Here is a 27,307-nt window from a genome sequence, read left to right as displayed (position 1 = left end):
TGTTGTTATTTAAACATCAATCTTCTAGAGAATTCATAAATAATCAGCTATGTTGAAGTATGATCCTGGATCCATGCTCCAGCTAGAGGTTGCTCTACGAAGATAGTTGATACAAATACGTCTTAAAGTTGCCACACCTGTCTAACACATCACCATACTAAACGCAATCATTAGTAAACAAGTAATACCGAGGATCATCGATCCTTTATATCCTGATACATATTTCAAGGATAACCTATCCATAAGACAGTTAAGGATAAAGGATCCTCAGTATAAAATTCATGGCCTAACAATTCTGATCTACTTTTAAAGATATTTATGATTATTTTTAAATTTCTGGTACTATTTTATATTATTTTTAAATTATATATTTTATCATTTTAATTTTTTTTTAAATATATTATTTTAATTTTAAATATCATTTTTAAATAATTTTTGTCATGTTTTATTTTTTTAAAAATCAAAAATCTTAAATATCATTTCTTATATTTTTAAATAATTTTTTATCATGTTTTATTTTTTTAAACAAATATATTATCAAATATATTTGTTTAAAAAATATATTATCTTTAAATTATACATTTTATCAAGTTATTTGTATTTAAAATTTGATGATAACACAAACATTTTATTCGTAATTATTCATAATAATACAAAACATTTTATTGATTCATCCTAAATAAACTGCCTCTTCAGTTTGCACTCGCCAAGTTTCCCTTATTCACATATACTCTTTTATACGATCTTCGTACAAAGACCTCCATTCGTGCGCCGCTTCATTGTCGTATCCTTCCAATTGACGTGTCGGTAGCGGCACGGGGAAATTCCCTTATAATTGTATGTTGAGCCAATGATTATCCGCCACATTTAAGACTCCTATTACAGGGATCTGAGATAATGGTTCTGGACTCATTCTCATTGGGAAGTAACTCTCACTGGAGGTCAGATGGAGATTGATTAAAACACAGTCATACGTCTGAGCCACTACGTGTCCGTGCCCTGGTAACTTAAACCACCTACTCTTTTGCTGGAATAAAGCAGACGTTGAGTAGTCCAGCGAATCACGAACCGTGTCATAATTACCGTTTATCTCGTAGTTCAACCGGTGCGTCCACCACGATTTGTTAGTGTCCATCTCATTCCTCATGCTTGCTCTAACCTCCTTCCAGTTCATTTGACGCATGCCTGAGCCGACTGCGATTGCTCTGAAACCGCAATTACCATCTGGCTTTACATCTTTTATACCTGAAATGAACGGGTATGCCCAGGTGGGAATGAGGTGCCTATAACTTTCTATGATTGGGACCCCCTTTGGGTCACGCAGTAATGGAAAACCAAGGTCGGTTGGAGTCTCTTGCTTTTTAGATGAGCGTTTCGGTGGTTTAGGTATCTTAAACCGGGCCTGAGATTGAGACTGTGAATGCAAAAACGTATGGGTGGGGGCTTCGGGTGTTGGTTCTCGTGACAGAGAGGGGGCATAGGAGCTGTGTCTGTGGGGATCAAAAGACATGGAGGGGGCGTAGGAGCTGTGTATGTGGGGATCAAATGACGGGGAGGTGGCGTAGGAGCTGTGACTGTGGGGATCAGTTGACGGGGACAGGGAGTACGACCTGTGTCTGTGGGTATCAGTTTACGGGGACGGGGAGTACGAGCTCTATCTAGGGGTATCTCTTTTCTTGGCTTGTTGGTTTAGATTTGGACGCCCCCTAGGGTCCTCTCGTTTCTCAGGCTCCTCCTTGTTTGATTTCCCAGGAAGAACATACATTATCTTTGAGAATAGAATTTTTTTTTTTGCATTCGGTTGTTTAGTCCTAGAACTTGTTTTTTCACATCTTCCCGTTCCGCTTCATAGTCTGGTTCTTCGTGTCCAACAGACGCCGGACTGAAATCTAGCTTCCTCCAAAAGGGGTCTATGTCTTTTAATGGAATGCGTATATTGTTAATAGTGTACTAGTTAAGCTTACAAGCACACGGCAAGCCCCATGATGTTTGTAACCGGTGGTCGCACTCCGCCCCCGTATCTTGCAATGTGTCAAACAAGGTCAACTCTTTGTCAAGTTTAGCGATAGAAAAAAGTGACACCCTGTTATGTAGCTTGTCAAACAAAGTCAACTTATGGTACTTCTTGATCCTAACACGAGAGTCTTCAAGGGTCGCACTGATTTCTTCCATTTGGGAATTCACGACTTCAAGGGCAAACGCCGCAATAGAGTCTAGCGAATTGTTCGGCCCCGGAAGGTATCTCTTCAGGTTCGCGTGTTGGCCCTCTACTCTGTTTGTTGTATGCTCGCCGAAGTTTAGTCGGTCGTCAATCCAGCACAACACGAACTTCTCTTTGTAGGGTACCAACCAGTTGTCGCGAATATAATACCAAGCCTCTACAAACATATAATAAAAAAACATTTTAGCCCATGTACAACTAGAATCTAAAATCATATGTACATAAAGGACAAAGACTTACCACGTTTGCCATGTCCAGCTAACGCTGCTTCCATTTGACCGCAATTGTAGTCGTACATAGATTTTGTTGGCGAGGCATATAGTACTTTCCACCAGTAATTGAATGATTTAAAGATATCATCCTGGAAAAGACTCTTATGCTTTCTCTGTATGTTCTGTATGATGTGCCACCTACAAAGGTTTTTGGTAGCATTGGGAAAGACTGTTTCACAGGCATTCATCAAGGCTTGGTCCTTGTCAGTCAGGATGACACGCGGCTCCCTGCAATCGACGAGCATGTGTTTAAGGCGTTCCAGGGCCCATGTGAAGTTACACTCTTGCTCCCTAAAGATAACTGCGTGCACAATACAGAAAGACTTTGATGTTGACGTCACACCAACAAACTGAACGAACGACCACTTGTACATGTTGGTGTTGTACGTCGTGTCAATCAACAACAAATCTGGGAACGCACGCCACATGGTATGCGACTTCTCGTGACAAAAGAAAACATTCTCCGTCCTATTGGCGGAAGGATTCTCCCATGTGTAAAAGGTAAACCCATGGGTTTGAAGAAAATTTTCAAATACCTACGTTGGGTTTAACAAAAAATAAATAAATATTACAAATATTCTTATTAAACATCATTATTATAATAAAATGATAATATAAATAATATTCTTATTAAATATTACAGAATATATATATATTTTATATACGATAAAACAAAACAATATATATTCTAAATAATATATATTAAAAAGACACTTACAAAATAATAATATTCCGAAAACAAGTACCTGCATGGGGGTTTCACTAATTTTATCTTGGTCATCAATAAGCTTCACGACGTTGTATATATCCCTAGTAATACATTTGTTACTGGGAAACATTTTCTTTATGGCTGACTTAATTTGAGCAGCCCTCAGACCCTGCCTATGCAACGTCGCAACCATATCAATTTTCTCGTCGGTCAGTTTCCTTAGTGTCGGGTGCCCCTTCTCAAACAAAACAGGTTCGTGGTTGTGCGTCTCGTTGACAACCTCTAGCTTCCAACAACCACCTGGCGCATGGTACCTCCCGACAAGTTTAAATGGACAGCCCCTTTTAATATTCCCGGTATGCCTCACCGTTCCCTTGAGTTTTGGTTCCCCACCTTGATTGCATACAAGTTCAACACTTCTCTCTCTTGAACGTTGCACTGAGATAACACAACCATGCTCACGTCCTGTCTTCTTAACCCAATCCACCAACTCAGCAACAGAATCAAAATACTGATATCAAATAATGTAAATAAAGTAATATTTAGTAACGTGTTGAAAAAGAATAATAATATTTTTTTAAAAAAAAAGGTCATACATTATTAGTTACATACGAAAATGTCGTCTCCCGTATGTAACGATCACCATCATCATCATCATCATCATCATCATCATCATCATCATCAACAACAACAACATCAACATCGCCATCGCCTCCTTCGCCGTGAGCCTCTTGAATGCCATCAACGACGTTGCTCGTGACTGGTCTTGCCATGTATGGTTGCTCTCCTAAAGGTAACTGGTATGAATTCTGGGTTCCATAATACGGACCGTCTACATGTAACTGCTGCGAAGACTGACCATAAGACTCCTCGACTCTGGCCTCAAAAGTATTCGACGATGTCCTATTATCCTCCAGCCACGAAGGGTGACTACCTCCGTATATGATATACCCCTGATAAAAATTATTTGGCAAGACAACGTAAATATTTAAAAAATAACTAACGCGCTGTTGTACTATATAAACACACTAAATAACCTGGTCAGGATTTGGTAAGTCGTACTGCTCGATATTTCCATACCCCGGATCATGGTTCAAGTCGGGAAGTTCATTCAAATCTGGCAAGCCCAACTGCTCCGGCTGATGGTTGTATGCGTAGCCCGACTGCTCGTCGTTTCCGTCACCAAACAAAATATCATATAAGTCCATTATATTTTAGCAAACACAAAACACAAATACTTTCCATATTTTCACAACAAATATTTTCACAACTAAGAAAAAGAATCGATGATATATGTCTGGTCCGGAATTCATGATATATGTAGAGAAAGGGAAACGGATGTGCCAAAATTAAATTATTGTCTTGATTAGCGGCGGATCGATCGATCCTCGGCGTATTAGGTACGATTTATGACGGATTTGATCTGCCGATGTTGACTTGTACTCGATAAGCGGCAGATCGACCACTAAGCCGCGTATTTGGTACAAACATAATTAGACAAAAGCTGTTGACATAATAGGACAAAAGAGGGTGATCCTCGGCGGATCGGGCGATAAGCCGCGTAGTGGGTGGGTGTTTTCATTTTTGGGTGGTGTTTCTAGTAGGACCCTTAAATTATGTAGATTTGAGAGAGAAATTAATTTTATAATGTAAGATTGAAATTGTGAGATTGTCAATGAGAGTAATCTAAATGGTGTTTGGAACTTTGGATAACTAACCTGGGGTTCCAAATATCTCAATGGCTCTCAAAACTATGTTACCTTAGTTAAAAATAAAACTTATTTTCATTGTTGCGGGCCCCAAATATCCAATTCTAAAAGGGACCGATCATCTTCAAATGCTAAAAACATTTCAAATCCGAAAAATCAAATCTTTCTAACGCGCAGAGAACAAAATAACTCTAGCTTATTATTTTTGTTATTTTTCAATATGACGTAGTGGTAAGAAGTATGGTTTTCTTAATGAAAATCCAAGTTCAATACCTACTTACAACACTTTGAAGAGGAAATGAGTGACTCAATAAAGGAACACTAAGATCTTTATGTTTTCCAGTTCAATCCTAAGGCTAGCTGGCGGTGGCCTTTTGTCATTGGGTCAACTTGTATGAAGTACCTAGGCAATCTATATTTGTTGGTCATTCAAAAAAAATTCTAGCTTATTTTTGGTTTCAAGAACAGCAAGTACAAAATTAAATTGTGATTTGCCTTTAATTTTAAGAAGCAACACAAACTATAAATTCCTGCAGTTTGAAAAAACCAGAAAATATTTACCTGCTTAATGATCTCATAATTGAGCGCAAGTTGTTCCATTTTTATTTTTTAGACGCACGCCCGATTATTGGTCTGGATTTTGACCTTCAGGTCTGGTTTTGTACCAGACCAGAAGACTGGTTTAATACAAATTTCAAGACCAATTGTCCTACCAGACCATGGATACTTCTTTATTTTCAAAAGTGGCCCATCACTATTCTTATTTTACCCCCCCCCCAAAAAAAAAAAAATTATTAAGAAAACTTGTTTTCATGGTTGTGGGCCCACATATCCGATTTCACAATGCAATGAGACCAATCAACTTCAAATGCTAAAAATATTTCAAATAATAAAAAAATAAAAAATCAAATCTTTCTGATCCAGAGAATAAAATAGTTCTAGCTTGTTTTTTTTGTCAAGAACAGCAAACATAAAATCAGATGTGATTAGGCCTAGCTGGCCTTTGATTTTGGAAATGCATGCGCAACTAGTACCGTACAACTCAGTAATGCATCCTAACTCGTCAATGAGGCGGAACACCATTATCCAAGATTAAGATATACAAGAAGAAACATTAACTATAAACTGGTGTGGTTTAAAAACAAAACTTTACTAAATAATTTATGTAAAAAAAATAAAATAAAATCATATCAACATCTTATTATCATACTAACCTACAATGTATAACTAATGCATTTTAGCTAAAACAACCATAAGCCCTTTACCAATTTTAACATCTATCTTGGGTCTTCTTCATCTCCTATGAAATCGCATCGTCACTGCATATAATGGTGAAAGATAAAAAGTTAAACAGACCCGTTTCGACCATGTTTGAAGGTTGACTCTTCAAACCACCATGTTTGACTTTCTTTATGAACATGTAATTTTTGACACATTACCACATTTTGTCCAAAAAAATTACTTGCAATTATCAAACTATTTATATAAATAAAGAAAAAGTTATGATACCTGTGAAATCTTGGTTTTCTGAACAAGAACATCTAATTTTCTTTCGAAATCTTCGATTTCAAGTTGAAGATCTTTTTCCTTTTGTAGAAAGAAGTTTTCAGAGCAATCTGTAGCGAGTTCCTTCAATCTTTCATCATCAAGATTTTGACTTTTAGTCATATTTTCAACCTGTTTCTTAATCTTCTCCAACTGTTTCAACTTGAGCGTTAACTGAACTTGAAAAAAGACTAGTTTTTCTTGAAAACAGTCAGCAAGAGCCTGTAAATCTTGTTTAACTTTCACAAGGGTATCTTCAAGAACCTGCTTTTCTGCACGATGTTTATTAGCTTCATCCGTGGCTTTCATGGCTGCTTTCCCGTTTACTTCAAATGTAGATGCCATTTTTTGTGAAAGCCTTCTAAGTTCATCTTGAAGCCGTGTGGCTGCATTTGCATTTTGCAGTTTCATCTTTCTCAAACTATCCTCTGCGCGTATGGCTCTTTGTTCCTGCTCAGTTTTTGAACGCGTTAACTCTTCAAGATCGGTCTCAAATTCATGAGCTTGATTCTTTAACGCTTATTCAAGATTCTTGATGTAGGATTCAAGCTCGTTTATCACATGGTTTGACTTTGACAATTCTTTTGACTTTGACTCGAGATCGTTTTCTAGGCTCTCTATTCGTGCTTCGAGTTCTGTTACGGTTGTGTAAGACGATGTTCACTCGTATTGCATCTTTAACTGCTCATGAAGTTGACTACGCTCGAGTTTATAAGATAAATCGTGATTTTCCTGCTTAATGATCTCATAATCGAGCGCGAGTTGTTCCATTTGAATTTCAAGATCGTCTTTATCTCGTTTATATAATTCAACTTCACTATAAAGGTCTATTATTTTTTGCTCTAGTAAATATATTTCCTTTACGTCACTATGTTGTTTAACGATTGCTTCCAATTCCCTTTGTTCCTCGTCATCATCCGTCTCAGATTTTGACTTTGACATCTCCAAAGCAAGAACCAACTCAGTATTCGACTCTTGCGTTTTTTGAAGTTGTAAACGAAGATTGGAGCTTAAATCTTTCTCATGATTCAATTCTTGTCTCAATTCATCAAGAAGAGACCAAGGATCACCTTGGTCAATCAACAACATACCGTTGAGTTTGACTTCTTCCGTCTTAAGTTTTTCACATTCGTCCTTTAATGCATTTCGTTCTTCTCTAAGTGAAGCTACTTCCTTTACAAGATCTTGACTCTTTTTCATCTCTTTCACAATTTGCTTACGAAGCGTTTGTAATTCCAACTCTGAAACATTGGCTTGTCGGGTCAAAGCTGCAACTTGGACTTTAAGGTTTTGAATCATAGCATCTGAAGAACCATCTTCAGAAGTTTCTCCTAAAGTACTTGTGGAAGAATCATCCGTACTTAATTTAGGATCTGAACCGTTTAACCAATCCCATTGTGATGACTTATCTTTTGTGATTGAGGATTCATGAGTCAATTTAGCGTTTTTTGGTTCATGTTCGAGTGGAGTATTAATCCCAGAACTGCTTTCAGAACTTAACAGCATGATATCAGATCCTATGGATGCTTCATAATCTCTGTCAATGTCATTTCCCATCTCATTATCCTGAGATATTAGCTAAATAGTTAAAAACTGAACTACATTTATATATAAACTAAGTTATATATAGAAATATATAAACCTACTTCAGTAGGATTTCCTCTAATGTTTGCTTCTAAGTCACCGTTTTCAAAATGTGTCCTCAAGCTTTGATCAGAAGTCCCTTGCACCCTTTGAATCAATACCTAATTCAAACGAGATACACAACCGTTAAACTTAGATAAACAAATCAACTTAACATTATTCACAAGGAAGAAAGGACTAACATGCAAAACTGCTGAGGAATTAGCATTTTTAAGAGGAAGTGATAAAGAAGAAAGCTTTGTAGCTTCTGCATAACTTGCAAAATCAACTGAAACCTCTCCAACACAACCGAACCTTGAAGAAACCTACAAATTGTCAAAGAATCAAGAAATTAGTTGACTTTTTTGGAAAGATATTATAACTATATAATATAGTTTACATTACAGTAATCTGTACCTTTGCCACAATAAAGTGATAGATTCTCTCATGAAATTTTCCAGTTTTGGGGTCCTGAGAAAACTTCACAGTTTCATAAACTGGTTTTTCCCAATAACAGCTTCCGTCTCGAACTTTGACTTTCTCTAATCTTGAAGTCGGTTTTCCAACATCAGCAGGAATAATGGATATAGTCAAAGCATCTCCTCCTAGCTGTGACAACTGCATATACATAACATACATCTAAACTCCACATTTGACAAAACTGCAAAGATTATTTCACAGCATGAGCAAGATGATTTTTTTTTATCATATTTATAAACAGTAGACGTTTGTTTTTACAAATAAACATGTGAGAATAGTGTATAAATGTGAATCATAGAACTGATCTTACAAGGTGAACACGTGCACTAATAACCAGAAAATATGCTTTTAAGGTTAGCTAAAGATCATAAATATAGTTTAGTATATATTTCTTGATCTAGTCATTTATTCTGTTGACGGTATAGGGTGCTTATTATTATTATTAAGTAACCTAATACAGCCAAGTCACAACCATCTTCTGCGTCTCTAATTTCCACCTTTTCCGCTTCATCCGTAGTTACCTTTGCGGCTTTGCTGCCTTATCACCGTGACGCCATCCACATATTATTATCAACATACGCATCCAAGCATATCTGGTTTGACTATAATTTTATATTTACATTATGTTTGTCAACTCAGTAAGCATTAAAGTTTACCTTTTTCTCATTCTACTACTAAACTAGTCGTTTATTCGAGTCAGTACATTACGAGTAGTCAAATTCCCCTGTTCCAATTTGAAAATTTCACATTTTTCTGTGGATATGTTTCCTTTAAGTTCCAAACATCAATATATATAGTAATCTTCTTAGCATTAACCTTATAATCAAACACTGAAAGAAAAATAAAAAATAAAAACACCCATAAGGGTTTGGGACGGGTTTAGGTATTCCCAACCCCATACCCAGTTATTAAAGCTCGTCCCAAACCCAGCTCAAAACATATCTGGTATTTGTCAGGTAATTATTCGCCGGGCATCGGGATTACCCTTTCGGGTTTACCCATTAATTAAAAATTTGCATCGGGTATATCGGGCCCAAAACCCATCAAGTATCTCTCGGGTTCGGGTTTCACAGATATCCCTACTCCCCAAAATCTTTAAATAACTCTCTCTTAGACATATCAACAAACACCTTACATGCAATATTATGACAAACACGTTCAAATGGTCATAAACAAAATTATTACCTGAGTTGCATGAAACTGCAACTTAAACACAATCTTGATCCTGTTCTTCTCATTCCTCCATCTCGATGTCTTAAACATTTTAAGTCAACTTTCACAAACATCAAAACCCTCAATTGTTGACTCAAATTTCACACCATAATCGATCAATCAACACGAAATTGCACAACAATTTTGAAAACCCAGATCGTAAAACACACAAATTGAGCAGAAATTGATGAAAAGATGAAAAATTGAGTTTTTTTATTTATTTATAATTGTGTAGCGGTGTAAAATTGGCTCAAAATAGCAAGAATTGACTTTAAGAATTGGTGAAAGATGACAGGTGTGATGGGTTTGATTAAGTGAAGCTTATCTGCAATGACGAATTGGTGATTGATTCTTTAAAGACAACAGATTGTGTTTTCTCTGGTTTTTGTGTTCATGAATAAAACAAATTTTAGGTACAGTTGTTATATTATTATGCATTTATGTGATTGATTGAAAGTAAGTAGAAAGTTATAAGAAGGCAAAGTTGTTTTGAGACTGAACTAGTGTTATACCCGACACCGTTCAGTAGATAAAAAAACGTGCGTATATGTAAATAAAAGTGACTTTGTGTTAAAGAAAAAGATTAAAGAATACGAAAATGAATTGTTTACTAAAAATAGAACCGTGTAAACGAAAAAGATTTCGGTTGTGAAAGATTGTTTGACCAACTTTTGAAAATATATAAATAAAATAAAATAAAATAAAAAATAAATATGACCATTTATCATATAAATATATCCATCCTAAAACTAGTAAGAAATGTTATATTTATATATTATAGTCTTAAAAGATTATTATTAAAAAAAATATGACGGAAAAATATTTCATGAATAAAGAAAAAAATTGTTAACATACTAAAAAAAATTCCTATCAAGAATTATCTAGGAAAAGAAAATAGTATGCAGATATATGAAAAACAAAATATATGAAAAATAATAGTAGAAAGTATATGGGTTGGAAAATAAATCAAAAAATTTAACATGATAATGACCAAATCAAAATAAGGGATGAAATTCATATTAATGGTATTTTTTTATCTTTTGATTAATTCAGATTCTGAAATTAATTACATAAAGGTCTTTTTTATTTAATGGGAATGCCTTTTGAACAGATGGGAAAATCGAATGGTTGGTTAATTGTAAGTTTTACAGTCGGTTTCGGTTAAGTTCAGTTGATTGTCTAATTTTTTATCTTTTTTCCAGTTGAAAATGATTTAGTTATGATTTTTCAAGATCAATTATTAAGTTTCGAAGCTGAAATATATCAGTTTCAAGCTTGGTTATGGTTTTCAAACTATGTTATAAATAGTTGCAACAAAATTCAAATGTTCGAAAATAGAAACATAGATATAAAAGATGAAAATAGAGGTATAAAAATTTTTAAAACACAAATTTATATGGTTCGATTAAAGTTGTTTAAGGAATACTAATTAACTGTAACCATATTCGGATGTTCATTGTTGTTGATTTCGGTTAATAATTCGGTTTCCGGTTACCAAGTTACCTTTAAATATGATAGTAACTTGAAATAGGGATGGGACATGGTTGTCACTGTTGAGATGCTAACGTTATTTGTCAAGACAAATGGAGACAAAAGGAAGCTGTTGAAAGATATTGAGGCTTAGCCAACGGTCGAATATATGGTGTACGTGGTCATATCATTTATTTATTTATTTGTTTTCATTGAATTATTAATTTCACCTTTTGGAGTATTTTTTTAATTATTCGAAAACGACTCTTTAACCCCACATATTTGCCCTCACCCTGCCCAGCTGATGATAACCCATTGCAGTATTTTTTATTATTTTTTATTTTTATTTTTTTTACCATCATAATATAGCCACTGTTTTGTTATAAACTCGACAGGTTCATTGGTAGACCCGTGTAAACCCATTTGTTTGTTGCGTACTTTATGTTATACATTAAAACTTAAAAGAGATATTAACATAGGGTTACTTAATAAAATTTGATCAATCATTTTTTATGTCGCTAAAGTGGAGAACAAATAAAGAATTCTCTTTTGTCATCATCAATTTTAAAATTAAAATGTAATTGTTTTATATAAGTTTGTATTTTTTGAAGTAAAATTGTATTAATATGCTAAAAGTTCGGTTAAACGGATTGTGTTCATATCACCCTAGAATATCTGTGTTGTGTTTGTTACGTCTGTCATGATTTTGAGACTGTAAATTTTTGAGTCTGCGTTTAGACCCACAAACTTATTAACATGGCTCATTTAACATCACATATTGGACCCTGAAATGATGAAGTCCTTGTTGGAAATATTGTATTAATAAAAACCAGAAAATAAAGAAATAAGAAATAATCGACACAGTAAACCGGGTTTGTGTTTAACACAATTCTCTTAAACAGATTCTCGGTCTGTTCCCAGGGTACTCCGGTTCGAAACAGAATCGGTGCTCTGCCGGACTCGGACACTTGCCTGAAACGAAATCGGAAATAACGCTATTGCAGTAGGAAGAAGATGAAGTGTGTTTTTGAGTTGGTGTGTTGACTAAAGAATGGCCATCGTATTTATAACCAAGAGTCATAAACATATATTTAATTCAGAGTTATGACCATTAAAGAATATTAAATAATAATAATATTCATCTAATGACCATTTAGTGTAGAATTGAAACTGAATAATAATCATAATCATTATGATCATCAATTGTATTGACCAAACAACCAATTTGAATTTCAAAAACGAATTCAAAAAATTGTCTCACGCGGGCTCGGGTTTTCGGTGTTGCATTCGTGTCCGCAACACAAGTTCGATGAATTTCTAGTCCAAAAACCCAAATTTGCACCTCCCTGCTGTTGGGTTTTATACAAGATTATCAAAGTTCAAATTAACCATATTTAACAAGAAAACGCAACGGAAGCTTAGATTTTAAAACTTGTTATGAACATACCATTATGTTAAAACTAAAACCCGGAGAACAAGGATCAATATTACAAGAACAAAATGCTCACAAAATGTAAGTTGTACCTTCTTATACCTTATAAGAAGATGTAGGTGGATGAAGAAGATGATGTCTTCAAATGGCAAGGTTGCAAAGGAGAAACCCTCAAGCTTTGTATACCCCAAGCTTTTGAGCAACAACACCAACTTGTTGCTAGGATTATAACACTTGAACAAGCTCACAAAACACCCAATTTTTCTGCCCAAAATGGCCGTGAGTTTTAGAGAGAGAGAGGAAGAGTGTTTTTGCTTGTTTTTAACACTTGAGAGTACTTTGAAGGAAAAAGTAAAGTTGCATGTTATGTGTGTGGAGGATCAAAAAGGGAACCCATCATAAAATGCAAAGAGCATCTTGGTTTTGATTGGGTAAAACCACCACCCCACATGGGTGGCCGGTTTTTGTATTTATTTTATTTTATTTTTTTTTTTGTTTTGTTTTAACAATTAAAACATCTCCATCTCATACTTTATAAAACTAATTTTATAAAACATACATGCTATCTTAATTATTTAACCAATTAAATAATTAATTTATATAAATAAATTATCCAGATAATTTATTTAAATCATCAAGTGTAATTATTTAGAAAACCAATTTTCTAATTGCGCAGTGTTCGGTATTCGTTTAAGTGATCAAATCACTAAAAGAATACATTTGGTGTTGTCTAGCTTGTTATTGGGTATGACCCGACTTGGATCAAACACAGTTAGCCACATTAATATAAATATGTGTCTCGGGCATATGAAATTCCAACAATCTCCCACTTGCACGAGATACATAGAAAATTAATGCAAGTGGTGAATACCGCCTAACAACAGTTCACCACCCCTAATGTGTTTGACGAAGTGCCATTCAATAACATCATCCCTTCAAGTCCCTTACTTGATATGATTTAGGTGAATCTATCATTATATCCCTTTGTTACTAGATGTCATGTTGGATCTAAGAGACATAGGCGATCATTCTCTTTACAATTCAACTTTATCAGGCCTTAGACATCTAAACTCTCAACACATAAGAGGAACAAATTCCATCTTGACTGTATACGCCTCTCATTATCACTTTATATTCCACCCGAGCTCATCCTTATGTACCATCTTTTACGAATAGCGAAGGGGAGAGTCAAAGTGTAATATTTGGTGAAAATCAAGACCCAGTATACATCTCAGGTCTAAGGATAATATGAAATTCTCCTTTACTCAAAATTACTAATGATCAGGTCCATCGACTCCATGTAGTAATATTGACAGCGGGTCAGTCCAATATTTGTATCCCACAAATATCTATGAACCTTGGCAGCAAACCTATGCTCCATATTCATTCCTTATGAATATCCACCAATCCTAGTTCATAATAGTCTTGCTTCATATTTGTTCCCACAAATATGATCGACTACGGACTTTTAGAATAAGATAATTTATTCATGGATTAAACATGCAAAATTAGAATTTAACTCAAGATTCCATAATCATATAAAAGAGTTAAATTACAAAAGTCTTTTAAACGTAAATACAAAATAGATCAAATCCAATTACTAGAATATCGAAGTCCTAAGCCACTCGCATGACGCTCATGTTTCGGTCTTTCTAGGAGCTTCGTGAATGGATCCGCAAGATTTTGATCAGTTCCAACTTTGCGAATACATATCTTTCTTTTTTCAACTTCATCCCTTATGTAGTTGAATCTCCGCTCTATGTGCCTTGTCTTTTGGTGCGAACGAGGTTCCTTGATTTGAGCAATCGCACCCTCGTTGTCACAAAAGATTTCTAGGGGTTCTTGAATGGTAGGGACCACCCCTAGATCAGTAATGAATTTCTTCAACCATGCAGCTTCCTGAGCTGCCAATGAAGCGGCGATGTATTCTGATTCTGTAGTGGACAATGCTACCACTTCCTGTTTTGAGCTCTTCCAAGAGACAGCTCCTCCATTAAGAGTGAACACATACCCAGATTGTGATCGAGAATCATCTCGATCAGTTTGGAAGCTCGCATCCGTGTAACCTTTTATAGCGAGTTCCTCCTCACCAGATCCATATATCAGTAACATATCCTTAGTTCTCCTAAGGTATTTCAATATGTTCTTAACAGCCATCCAATGACTGTTTCCTGGATTCTGTTGGTATCTGCTTGTCATGCTCAAAGCGCATGACACATCCGGTCTAGTACATATCATCGCATACATGATGGATCCTATAGCAGAAGCATATGGGATTTGTTTCATTATCTCTTGCTCACCCTTTGAGCTTGGACATTGAGCTGAACTTAATATAGTCCCTCTTTGAATAGGTACCAAACCTTTCTTGGAGCTTTCCATCTTGAACCTTTTCAAGATTTTATCAATGTATGTACTTTGGTTCAAACCTATCAAGCGCCTTGACCTATCCCTATAGATCTTTATTCCCAAAATATAGGCAGCTTCACCAAGATCCTTGATGGAAAATCTACTTCCAAGCCAAGCCTTAACGCTTTCCATGGTTGGAATGTCATTTCCAAATAGTAGAATGTCATCGACATACAATACTAAGAAGGTAATTATACTCCCACTAGCTTTCTTATACACACAAGCCTCATCAGCGTTCTTGATGAATCCAAAATTTTTGATTTCTTCATCAAAAAGATGATTCCAAGTTCTAGATGCTTGTTTCAATCCATAGATTGATTTCTTTAACTTGCATACTTTATTAGGATGTTTCGGATCGACAAAACCTTCAGGCTGAACCATATAGACATCTTCCTCAAGATATCCATTTAGGAAAGCGGTCTTGACATCCATTTGCCAAATTTCATAATCATAATGTGCAGCTATGGCAAATAATATCCTAATAGACTTTAGCATTGCCACAGGCGAAAAAGTTTCATCATAATCAACCCCTTGAGTTTGAGTGAAACCCTTAGCTACAAGTCTTGCTTTATAAGTATCCAAGTTTCCATGTATATCAGTTTTTCTTTTGAAAACCCACTTACTTCCAACAGCTTTGGAGTTGAGTGGTGGTTCAACCAATTCCCAAACTTGGTTGTCATACATGGATTGCATCTCAACGTTCATGGCTTCAAGCCATTTGTCACAATCATTCTTGGACATTGCATCACGGTATGTGGTTGGTTCATCCGAATCTACCACGTAGCAACCTTCTACAAAAAATCCATATCTTTCAGGTGGATTGCTAACTCTACCAGATCTGCGAACGTTTTGTGTGTTTTGATCAACCACTTGATCACTTTCAACAACCTCTTGTTGAGTGCTAGTATCAACCAATTCTGTATCATCTTGTGGTTCTTGATCCTCATCAAATTTCATTGTTCTATTATTAGTTCCTTCCTTAAGGAACTTAGTTTCCAAGAACTTACCCTTTCGAGCAATAATAACCTTTTGCTCACTAGGGTCGTAAAAGTAATATCCTAAATCATCTTTAGGATAACCTATAAAGATACACTTAGTGGATCGGACTTCTAATTTGTTTGGGGTGTATTGCTTTACATAAGCTTCACAACCCCAAACTTTTAAGAATGATAGCGATGGAACCCTTCCATGCCATATTTCAAAAGGTGTCTTCTCCACTTTCTTGGTTGGAGCCATATTCAATATGCGAACGGCGGAAAGTAAAGCATAGCCCCAAAATGATAGAGGTAAAGTGCTTCTAGCCATCATCGATCGAACCATATCTAATAGGGTACGATTTCTCCTTTCAGACACACCATTATGTTGTGGTGTTCCAGGTGGAGTAAGTTGTGAAATAATTCCACAACTCTTAAGATGATCTTGAAAAACACCACTTAGGTATTCACCTCCTCTATCACTACGAAGTACTTTGATTGTGGTCTTGAGTTGTCTTTCTACTTCAGTTTTGAAGTCTTTGAACATTTCAAAAGCTTCATCTTTGTGTTTCATTAAGTACACATAACCATATCGACTATAATCGTCAATAAAGGTAATGAAGTATCTTTCACCATTCCTAGTCATTGGTCTAAAAGGACCACATACATCCGAATGTATGATACCCAATAATTCTTTTGACCTTTCAAAAGTTTTATTAAAGGGTTGCTTTGTCATTTTGCCTTGTAAACAAGATTCACATACATCAAATGAATCATACTCATTTGTTTCTAGAATACCATTCTTGCGAAGAGTTTGCATGCGATTCTTGCTTATATGTCCAAGGCGACAATGCCAAAGATAGGAATCACCCAAGTCCTTCTTGAGTTTCTTGGTGTTGACATTGTACATTGAACTACTATGTGACGCACCAATTTGATCTATTTCATATATACCATTCATGGGTATAGCTTTAAAATAAAATATGCCATTCATCAAAACATGAATATCATAATCTATAAATTTAAGATCAAAGCCACATTGTTTTAAAAGGGACACGGAAATAATGTTTCTTCTTAACTTAGGAGCATACAAAACATTCTTCAAAATTACTTCCAAACCACTTGGAAGCTTTAACATGTAGTCTCCTTGGGCTTGGACTTCAACTCTTGCTCCATTGCCCATAAAGAGACTAATGTCCCCTTTGTTGAGTTGTTTACTTCTTTTGAACCCCTGCAACAAATTGCAAATGTGAGTTCCACATCCGGTATCAAGTACCCATGTATTTGAAGAAATAACATTTAGTTCAATATGTATAGTAAAGATAATACCTGAGGTATGCCCCGCATCCCTCTTATCTTTTAACGCTTTGAGATAGGTCGGACAATTCCTTTTCCAATGACCTATCTCTCCACACTCAAAGCATGGATCTTGCGCCGCAACCTTTTGCTTCTTTTCCTTCGGTTTGGTGGGCGTGATGGCTTTCCTCTTTCCCTTTCCTCGGACGTGGCCCTTGCCCTTAGCAACACTTGCTTTGGGGTTGGAGTTATGTCCCCTTTTTCCTTCATCGATTGTTAGAACGGGTAAAGCCTTTTTACCCATTCCCGCTTCGGCCGTTCTTAGCATTGCGTGAAGCTCACCAATGCTTTTGTCCCACCCATTCATGTTATAATTCATGACAAAGGTTTCAAACCTTTTGGTCAAAGAGTTGAGGATCAAATCCGTAGCCAACTCATTAGACACGGGACAATTCAACCTACGAAGCTTTTCGATGTAGCTTTTCATCTTTAGGACATAAGATGAGACGGTTTGGGTTTCCTCCATACGACATGCATGAAACGCTCGAACCGTTTCGAAACGTTCCGCTCTAGCTTGTTGAAGGAACATTTCCTTCAATTGAGTTATCATGTCGTATGCCCCATGATGCTCGAAATCCTTTTGGATTTCGGGAATCATAGTCCCTAACATGAGGCAAGAGGCTTGTACCGAATCTTTGGTGTACTTGACCCAATCGTTGTAAGCCTCCTCATTTTCCACGTCAGGCTCGTCGGGAATGGGATCGTCTAAGACATATGATATCTCTTCTTGCTTGAGAACTATTCTCAAGTTGCGATACCAATCCATAAAGTTATTATGGTTTAGACGATCCTTTTCAAGGATGGTTCTTAAGGATAGGTTACGGGTGTTATGGGTAGAGGTGTTGGCATTGTTAGCGGCCATCTACAAAATTTAACAAAATTCTAATTTAGTATTATAAACAATTTAATTATTAATACCCTTTTATTCCAGATTTTAAAATAATAATTAAATTCTAGAATCCAACGATAAATCAAATTTCGGTTAGGTGACCTTTATCCCGTTATTTGGTTTAACAAGGTAGTCAATCTTGACAATTGCAACCCTTTGCAACTTCTAGATGTATGGGACCATTCGAAATCCTTATTTCGTGTTGGTATGTTTATCCCATCAACACCATTGGATCCCATGCTTAGGTGACCTTTATCACATGGTTTCCAATTCAAGTCGTCCTTCTTGTATAAACATGTAAGATTAACATACAAGTGGTTAGGTGACCTTTATCCCACAAATATGTTAATATTACCCTAAGTATATTAGTTTGCTCAAAATGGTTAGGTGACCTTTATCCCATTAAAAGTTCCCTAATACGTTAAGTGTCATACAAAAGGATGGTGTTAGACTTGTTTCCTTGGTAATATGAAAAAGGGACTTTAAATTTTCAAATATTCTAGTTGAAAAACATTATGCCATATCCTAACATGCATTTAGTAATATGGCGATTTTGAAAACCAATTTTCAAGGTTCTAGATATAATAAAACCAATTTTATTATATGTGAGTGATCGCTTAGTTTTAATAAACCCATTTAATTAAACTAATTGACGCGATATTACCAAATATATATTAGAACCCATTTTATGCTTGTTGTCGTTCCTATGTGACGGTTTGGATATCCTAATATCTATCAACCACACATTACATTAAGTAAAACAAACAACCAAGCATACACATGCAAAATATAGTCATAACCGAAAACCGCTAAATTTGACCATACTTGTTAGCCGAAACAAGTATAGGTCATTAGTCACACCTAAGGGACAAAACATGACACAAGGATGGAATGTTGACTCCCACTTGATCTTGCATCCAAATGCTTCAAGTATCCTTTCCAAGTTGTTGTGTTCTTGTTGGGCTTGTTAATGGGCTCCAAACTTCCAAAAGTCTTCTTGGGCCCAAGAGTGAAATTTATGGGCCTAATGGGCTTGAATCCCATGATGGGCCGGTGAGGCCCAACAAGCCCAAAATTTCGGCCCAACCAATTTCACCAAATCTTGCATCTTCTAATTTTTTACAAAATGTATCCTAATACATATTTTTTTTAAAAAAAATGCAACTAATCTACTTATTACATACCATCTTATGAATAAATAAATTACATAAGTCTAAGATTATGAATTATTACAACCATATTGAATAATAAACATAATCAACATACACAAAACAACAATCAACACATCCAAGGTCTAGGTTTCGGTTATGACACATCCAAACATACCAAATGTTCTAAGCATGCAACCTAAGCAACCAATGCCCAAACATCACCAAAAAAAAACGGCCCCCCCCCCAAGAGGCTACGGCCACCCCCCCAAAATTTTTTTACAATTTTGATATTTCATCATCCAAATGTTAAATGGTTTCCTAAGATCTTTCCATGCATGTCAAGATCTTACAAAACCATGAGGGGTAAAATCCACCAAATTTTCGGACCTCCCTTTTCACCCATGAAAAATCCGAAAAGTATGAACACAAAAGAAGCATAAGTCCTTGTAACCGGCTCTTGATGCCATTGTTGGGTTTTATACAAGATTATCAAAGTTCAAATTAACCATATTTAACAAGAAAACGCAACGGAAGCTTAGATTTTAAAACTTGTTATGAACATACCATTATGTTAAAACTAAAACCCGGAGAACAAGGATCAATATTACAAGAACAAAATGCTCACAAAATGTAAGTTGTACCTTCTTATACCTTATAAGAAGATGTAGGTGGATGAAGAAGATGATGTCTTCAAATGGCAAGGTTGCAAAGGAGAAACCCTCAAGCTTTGTATACCCCAAGCTTTTGAGCAACAACACCAACTTGTTGCTAGGATTATAACACTTGAACAAGCTCACAAAACACCCAATTTTTCTGCCCAAAATGGCCGTGAGTTTTAGAGAGAGAGAGGAAGAGTGTTTTTGCTTGTTTTTAACACTTGAGAGTACTTTGAAGGAAAAAGTAAAGTTGCATGTTATGTGTGTGGAGGATCAAAAAGGGAACCCATCATAAAATGCAAAGAGCATCTTGGTTTTGATTGGGTAAAACCACCACCCCACATGGGTGGCCGGTTTTTGTATTTATTTTATTTTATTTTTTATTTTTTGTTTTGTTTTAACAATTAAAACATCTCCATCTCATACTTTATAAAACTAATTTTATAAAACATACATGCTATCTTAATTATTTAACCAATTAAATAATTAATTTATATAAATAAATTATCCAGATAATTTATTTAAATCATCAAGTGTAATTATTTAGAAAACCAATTTTCTAATTGCGCAGTGTTCGGTATTCGTTTAAGTGATCAAATCACTAAAAGAATACATTTGGTGTTGTCTAGCTTGTTATTGGGTATGACCCGACTTGGATCAAACACAGTTAGCCACATTAATATAAATATGTGTCTCGGGCATATGAAATTCCAACACCTGCGCGCGCGTAGGACTTGTGGTAAAACATGTCATAAAGATTCAAATCAATGGTGAAGGCTACACCTTATATACCACTCATCATTTTGTTCCCAACCCGATGTGGGACAATCTTTACCACTTCCTTATTGAGACTTATTATACTACCTTTTGAATCACCCACCCCTCCGCCGATCTTCACCGGAAAAACCCATTCATTTTCAGGAATACTCACTTGGGGTAAAATAAAGTACCTTAATCATTTTATCCACCGTGTCCACTGTGTCACCGCCGTACCGCCACCAGTCTCCGGCAACCTTGTATTTGTCACCACCACAGTCAACCGTCAATCCCTCAGTTTAACGTGTTCAATCTAAGTGAGGGAAGCTTCTGGAAACCCTAACGGTGTTCTGCTTTAAGTCCACATCGGTTTCAATACTGAAACCCTAACGGTGTTCTGCTGTTGTGTGTTGGGGTTTTCAAATCTGAAACCACTAACGGTGTTCTTGGTTCAATACTGATCGATTTGCTTCTCGTCGATCTTGTTATTGTTGAAGGTCACAACAGTTGAATAAGGAATCGTTCTTGGCTGCGGGATTTTCTGATAGTTTGTAACCCTAAGTGAAGGTTACAACTATCCTATCATTACTGCAAGTGAGATCGTTCCTTACTATTTTTTATCTTCTGCAATTACTTGGTGAGATCGTTCATTACTGTAATTAAATAATAAGGATATTATTTAATAAGGATATTATTATTAAAAGTATTACTATTGTTATTTTTATATTATTATTACTACGTGATCCGGATCTTTGGAGTTTATTTTCATTTTAAGATCTCTTGACTATTATTGTTATTGCTACACACTATTATTATTATTATTAGTTTTTGTTACTATTATTATTATTATTATTATTATTATTATTATTGATTTGGTGTTCTATTGTCTGTGTTTGTGTGACTAGTTGCAACCATAGAGCGTATGAACCATGACTATTACTTGAGACCATGTCCTGAAACGAGGGGTGTAGGAAAGAGTAAAGATAGGGAGCGTATATTGCGTTTGGCTTCTTAGAATGTAGGAACATTAAATGGTAAGTTGCTAGAATTGGTAGATGTGCTTAAAAGACGTAGGGTTCAGATAGCATGCCTCCAGGAGACTAAGTGGAAAGGACATAGAGGGGCCGAGTGTAATGGGTATAAGTTGTGGTACTCGGGGTCTGATGGAGCTAGGAATGGAGTGGGGTTTCTAGTGGCTAAGGAAATACACACTAGTGTGGTGGAGGTGATAAGACATAATGATAGGATTATGGTGTTGAAATTAGTACTAGGAGAGGAAGTAGTGGCAGTAGTCTCCGCCTACGCGCCTCATGTAGACCTAGGGGATCAGGAAAAGAGAGAATTTTAGGATTGCCTAGACGCAGTGGTAGGGGGCATACCTAGGGGGAGAGGATTTGCATAGGAGGTGATTTTAATGGACACATTGGTAAGGCTAACGATGGTTTTCAAGCCGTACATGGGGGTTTCGGTCTTGGTGATAGGAATGAGACCGGAACAGATCTTCTAGAGTTTGCGGTGGCACATGACCTAGGTATTATAAATTCTTATTTTAGGAAACAAGATTCTCATTTAATCACTTTAGCAGTGGCGGACGCGACACACAAATTGACTACCTTTTGATGAGGCAAGGAGACCGACGTTGGTGGAAGGACTGCAAAGTCATACCTGGGGAGGCTGTTGTGACTCAACATCGACTACTAGTGACAGATATAGCCTTCAGAAATAAGCTGACTGTTCGAGAGAAGAAAGGTACACCGAGAATTCGATGGGGAAATTTGAAGGACGAAAATCTCCTACTGTTTAAGGATAAACTCATACTGCATATGCGGGCTCGACTAAATGGGGATTCAACTCATATATGGGAAGCTATGGAGACAAAGATCATCCAAGTAGCAAAGGAGACTCTCGGGGTCACAACAGGAAAGACAAGTGGGCATAAGGAGTCTTGGTGGTGGAATGACGCAGTGCAAGACAAGATAAGGGACAAACAAGGATGTTTTAGGGAGCTAATGAGGTGCACGAATGAGGAGGAGCGAGTGGAATTGAGGGACAACTACAAAACGGCCAAGATAGAGGCGAAGAAGGCAGTGGCGGAAGCAAAGAATGCGGCCTTTAAACGGATGTATGAAAGTCTACAAACAAGAGAGGGGGAACAAGCTATGTTTAAGATTGCCAAAGCCAGGGAGCGTAGAAGGCAAGATTCAGGACCGGTGAAGTTCATAAAGGATACAGATAGGCATGTACTGGTCAAGGAGCAGGACATCAAGCTAAGATGGCAAACCTACTTCCACAATCTTTTTAACAATGGGAGAGCTTACCAAGAAAAACATGACAACACAAACTTTCAACGACAACAATCGAATAACTGCTACTGTCGACGGATCACACGAGAAGAGGTGAAGGATGCACTGAGGAGGATGGGAAGGTCTAAGGCGGTTGGCCCAGACAACATACCCATCGAGGTGTGGAAGTGTCTGGGGGAGGAAGGTGTAACACCCCGACCGATGGCGGATTATACATCGGGGCGCCACGTATTGTTTCATTACTCGTGACACTATTTGGGTGTCAATATTTAATAAATACATTTTCATTGCGCGTGCGCAGCACACAACTCGTAAAGTAACATAAATCATATCATAACTTAAAATATTCAAATAACATAATTTGTCTTGTTACATTTTTAATCTAGGTCCAAAGAAAAAGAAAACATCCTACGTGTCCTTGAGATTCCCAAAAGCAGCTACAGCAAACCTGAACATGTGTTAAAATAAAACGTCAACACTTGCGTGTCGGTGAGAAATCAAGTTTAATAGATATAAATGGATAATAAACAAACACTGCGCGCAACATGTTCTTAACTGGGGTTTAACATAGGGTGTAATCAGATTGTGATCAAGCCTGAATAGATCATAGCTCATAGTTCAATCCGTGCTCCCAATCGAGCACAAAAACGAATAAATACGTGCAAGTGTAAACAAAACAAGAAAACCGTAAACGATAGGTCTCCCGTGTTCATCTAATGGATCCATGAAAACTTCGAAATAGGCCGAACAAAGCGGTTAATGATTCACACATACAAATAAACAGCCAAGTAAACGTCCATAACACATGGGGTTTTGCGCACATAAATTTCATAAACAAGTTTAAGACTCAAGTTGTACGAACACATGAACATCCCAAAACGTTAAAAATAAAAGGGGATTAGTACGAGATTACTCACCTGAAAAAGGTGTGTTGAAAGATAATGCAAGAACCAACTTCTAAACAAGCACAAGTTAACCTATAAATAAGAGGTTATTGGTTTAACGATTGGTTTTTATGTCTTGAATATATGCAGTAAGTATCGATTTTAGTTAAACAAATTAAAACAAAATATATATATTTATTTTTACCGAGATTCTGGGCAGAACAGAAGAGAAGACGGAGGCAAAGAGAGGAGTTGGAGGCGCTGCTGAGGAACTACGACAGAGAGCAAAAAGGGAGAGAGATTAAGTGTAGTGTGTGTAGTGTTAATAGACAATTTATAGGAAAACCCAAGGGAACACAATCCCTTGAAAGGGGGAAAAGATCTTATCAAATCAAGCAAAAGATATTAAAAAGCACAAGAATCCAAAAGTAAAAGATATCAAAAGATATGCCGGCAGCTGCAGGGGATGGGGAAAAGCTGACAGGTTACAGGTCAAAGCATGGGAGGTGTCAGATAAAACACTGTTCAAGATATGCAAAAGAAGATTTCAAAAGATTATGTCAGTCACCTTTTCTGTCAACCAATAGAATTGGTGCGCATGCTGCGCCGAAAGTGGCTTTTCGGACAGATGTCGGAACTGACCTATAGTGCTTAAACCAAAGATAAGATATTTCAAAAGCATACAAGCTGACTAAAACTGAAGAAAAGACTTAAGTGTCTTAGCGCGAGAAGACTCGAGCGCGCGCGAGGGCGAAGGCAGACAGAGAACAATCCTTTGCGCGCCGCGGGAAGAACTACAATCCTTAGCGCGTCGCGGGAAAAACTACAATCCTTAGCGCGTCGCGGGAAGAACTACAATTCTTAGCGCGCCACGGGAAGAACTATAATCCTTAGCGCGCCGCGGGAAGAACTACCATTCTTAGCGCGCTGTGGGAACAGTTCGCCTCGCGTATCGCAGGAACAGTTGGTCTTCGCGCAGGCTTCCTTGTTAGGAGTCTGGCGCGTGGAGCTGCGCAGACGTCCTTAGGCGGGAAGAACCAAAGGACAAGCAAAGAGTTAAGAGAAAAAGGGGTCAAGGCGTAAGGGTTAAGCAGAGGGGCGGGACGGCGACAAGAGAGAAAAAGGGCGGGACGGCGACAAGAGAGGAAAAGAGGCGGGACGGCGACAAGAAAGAGAAAGAGGCGGGACGGCGACAAGAAAGAGAAAGAGGCGAAAAGGAATTATTATTATTAGTAATATATATATACATAATTTATTAAATGTTAAATTTACAAAGATTAATAATCAAATTTTAAATCATAAAAAGAATCGGATTCGAAAACGGGTACCTGGGTCGGGTCGGATTTGGGCAGATGTCACAGAAGGAGTCATGTGGTTAACTACTCTGTTCAATAGTATTCTCAAATCAGGTAAGATGCCAGACCAGTGGAGGAGCAGCGTTGTAGTTCCTATCTATAAGAACAAAGGAGACGCCCAATGTTGTGGTAACTACCGAGGAATCAAACTACTAAGTCATACTATGAAGCTATGGGAAAAAGTGATTGAGGTTAGACTTAGACGAGAAACTCAGGTTACGGTCAACCAATTTGGCTTCATGCCGGGGCGTTCCACCACAGAGGCAATACACCTTATAAGAAGATTAATTGAAAAGTATAGGGAGAAGAAGCGTGATCTACATATGGTGTTTATTGACCTAGAAAAGGCCTACGACAGTGTGCCACGACAGGTGCTCTGGGAGTACTTGGAGGGTAGAAGAGTGCCCAGGAAATACATAGAGATAATTATGGATATGTATACCAGGAGTGAAACAAGTGTCCGTGCGCCAGTGGGGGATACTGATTTCTTTCCTGTAGAGGTAGTCTTCACCAGGGGTCAGCGTTGAGCCCGTTTCTCTTTGCAGTAGTCTTGGATGAGCTGTCAAAGTCGATTCAGGGGACTCTCCCGTGGTGCATAATGTTCGCAGACGATATTGTGTTACTTGCTGAGAAAAAACAAGATCTAAACATGAGGCTTGAGGAGTGGCGAACAACCTTAGAGACAAAAGGTTTAAAGATTAGCCGATCTAAGACGGAGTACCTCCACTGTGATTTTGGTGGGATAAACGACAATGAAGACGCACAGATCACAATTGAAGGGCAGGTGGTCCCGCAGGTAACGAAGTTCAAGTATTTAGGATCTTTTGTACAGAGCGATGGGGAATTAGACAGTGATGTGACCCACCGAGTTCAGGTAGGATGGTGTAGATGGAAAGCAGCCACAGGTATATTGTGCGACAAGAGTTTCCCGACTAAACTAAAGGGAAAATTCAATAGGGTGGCAGTTAGACCTGCAATGCTATATGGAACAGATTGTTGGGCCATCAAGAAGGCACAAGTGCGGAAGATGGAGGTAGCAGAAATGAGAATGCTACGTTGGATGTGTGGGCACACAAGGCTAGACCGAATAAGAAACGTTGTGTTTCGCGAGAGATTAGGGGTGGCGAACATAGCAGACAAGATAAGAGAGTGGAGATTGAGATGGTTTGGACATGTAAAGAGAAGACTGACGACGAATCCTGTTAGATCCGTAGACAACATTACTATAGAGGGGAGGAGGGGTAGAGGACGACCGAAATTGACTTGGGATGAGAGGATTAGGCATGATTTGATAGACCTAAACCTCTCCGAGGACATGGTTGAGGATAGGAATTCGTGGAGAAGTAGAATTAAAGTTAAGGATTTTTAGAGAGAATTGAATACCTTAGGGCTTAGACTTAACTTATTTAGGTCACATACCATATGGTATTTCCCTTACATATATTATTATTATTATAATTATTATTAGCTTTTATATAGCTGTTAAACTGTGATCTTATTATTAATATAATTATTAATATTATTATAATTAGTAGTAGTTTTTATATAGCTGTTAAACTTTGATTTCCTTTATTTTGCTTCATACACATGTACTTAGAGCCGAGGGTCTCTCTGGAAGCCACCTCTTTATTCCTTTGGATAGAGGTACGGTGTGCCTACATCCCACCCTCCCCAGACCCTACTTATAGCTTTGTTGTCGGTGGGATTTTACTGGGTATGATTGATTGATTGATTGATTATTGAGACTTCATTCACACACACTTTTACTTAAAATTCCAACAGTCCTTACTTACTAGGTCGGTATAGACCCTCGAGATAAAGGTGTAGTTTGTGGTTTAGGGAACAAGGCGGCTTGGGTGACGTGACACTTTTTAACAGCGGTGAACATCATCCCACATAAAAAC

At 37.1% G+C, this 27,307-nt stretch overlaps 1 protein-coding gene across 1 annotated transcript; it reads right to left on the bottom strand.

The window, feature by feature from the left end:
• Positions 1-6,019: 6,019 nt before the first annotated feature.
• Positions 6,020-10,302, bottom strand: LOC143627321 (uncharacterized). The gene is made up of 6 exons (XM_077097170.1): positions 9,745-10,302; positions 8,497-8,697; positions 8,283-8,405; positions 8,103-8,201; positions 6,421-8,022; positions 6,020-6,230 (listed from the first exon to the last, which is right to left on the bottom strand). The coding sequence occupies exons 1-5, from the start codon at positions 9,820-9,822 to the stop codon at positions 7,117-7,119; spliced, it is 1,407 nt and encodes a 468-aa protein (XP_076953285.1). The 5' UTR covers positions 9,823-10,302; the 3' UTR covers positions 6,020-6,230; positions 6,421-7,116.
• Positions 10,303-27,307: the final 17,005 nt, after the last annotated feature.

The sequence above is a fragment of the Bidens hawaiensis genome, unplaced genomic scaffold, assembly GCF_021521415.1.
Source record: "Bidens hawaiensis isolate Kalapana, Puna unplaced genomic scaffold, B.hawaiensis_p1.1 tig00004618_1, whole genome shotgun sequence".
Classification (NCBI taxonomy): Eukaryota; Viridiplantae; Streptophyta; class Magnoliopsida; order Asterales; family Asteraceae; genus Bidens; species Bidens hawaiensis.
Note: the sequence above shows the minus strand (reverse complement) of the source record. Positions and strands in the feature narration are given on the sequence as shown.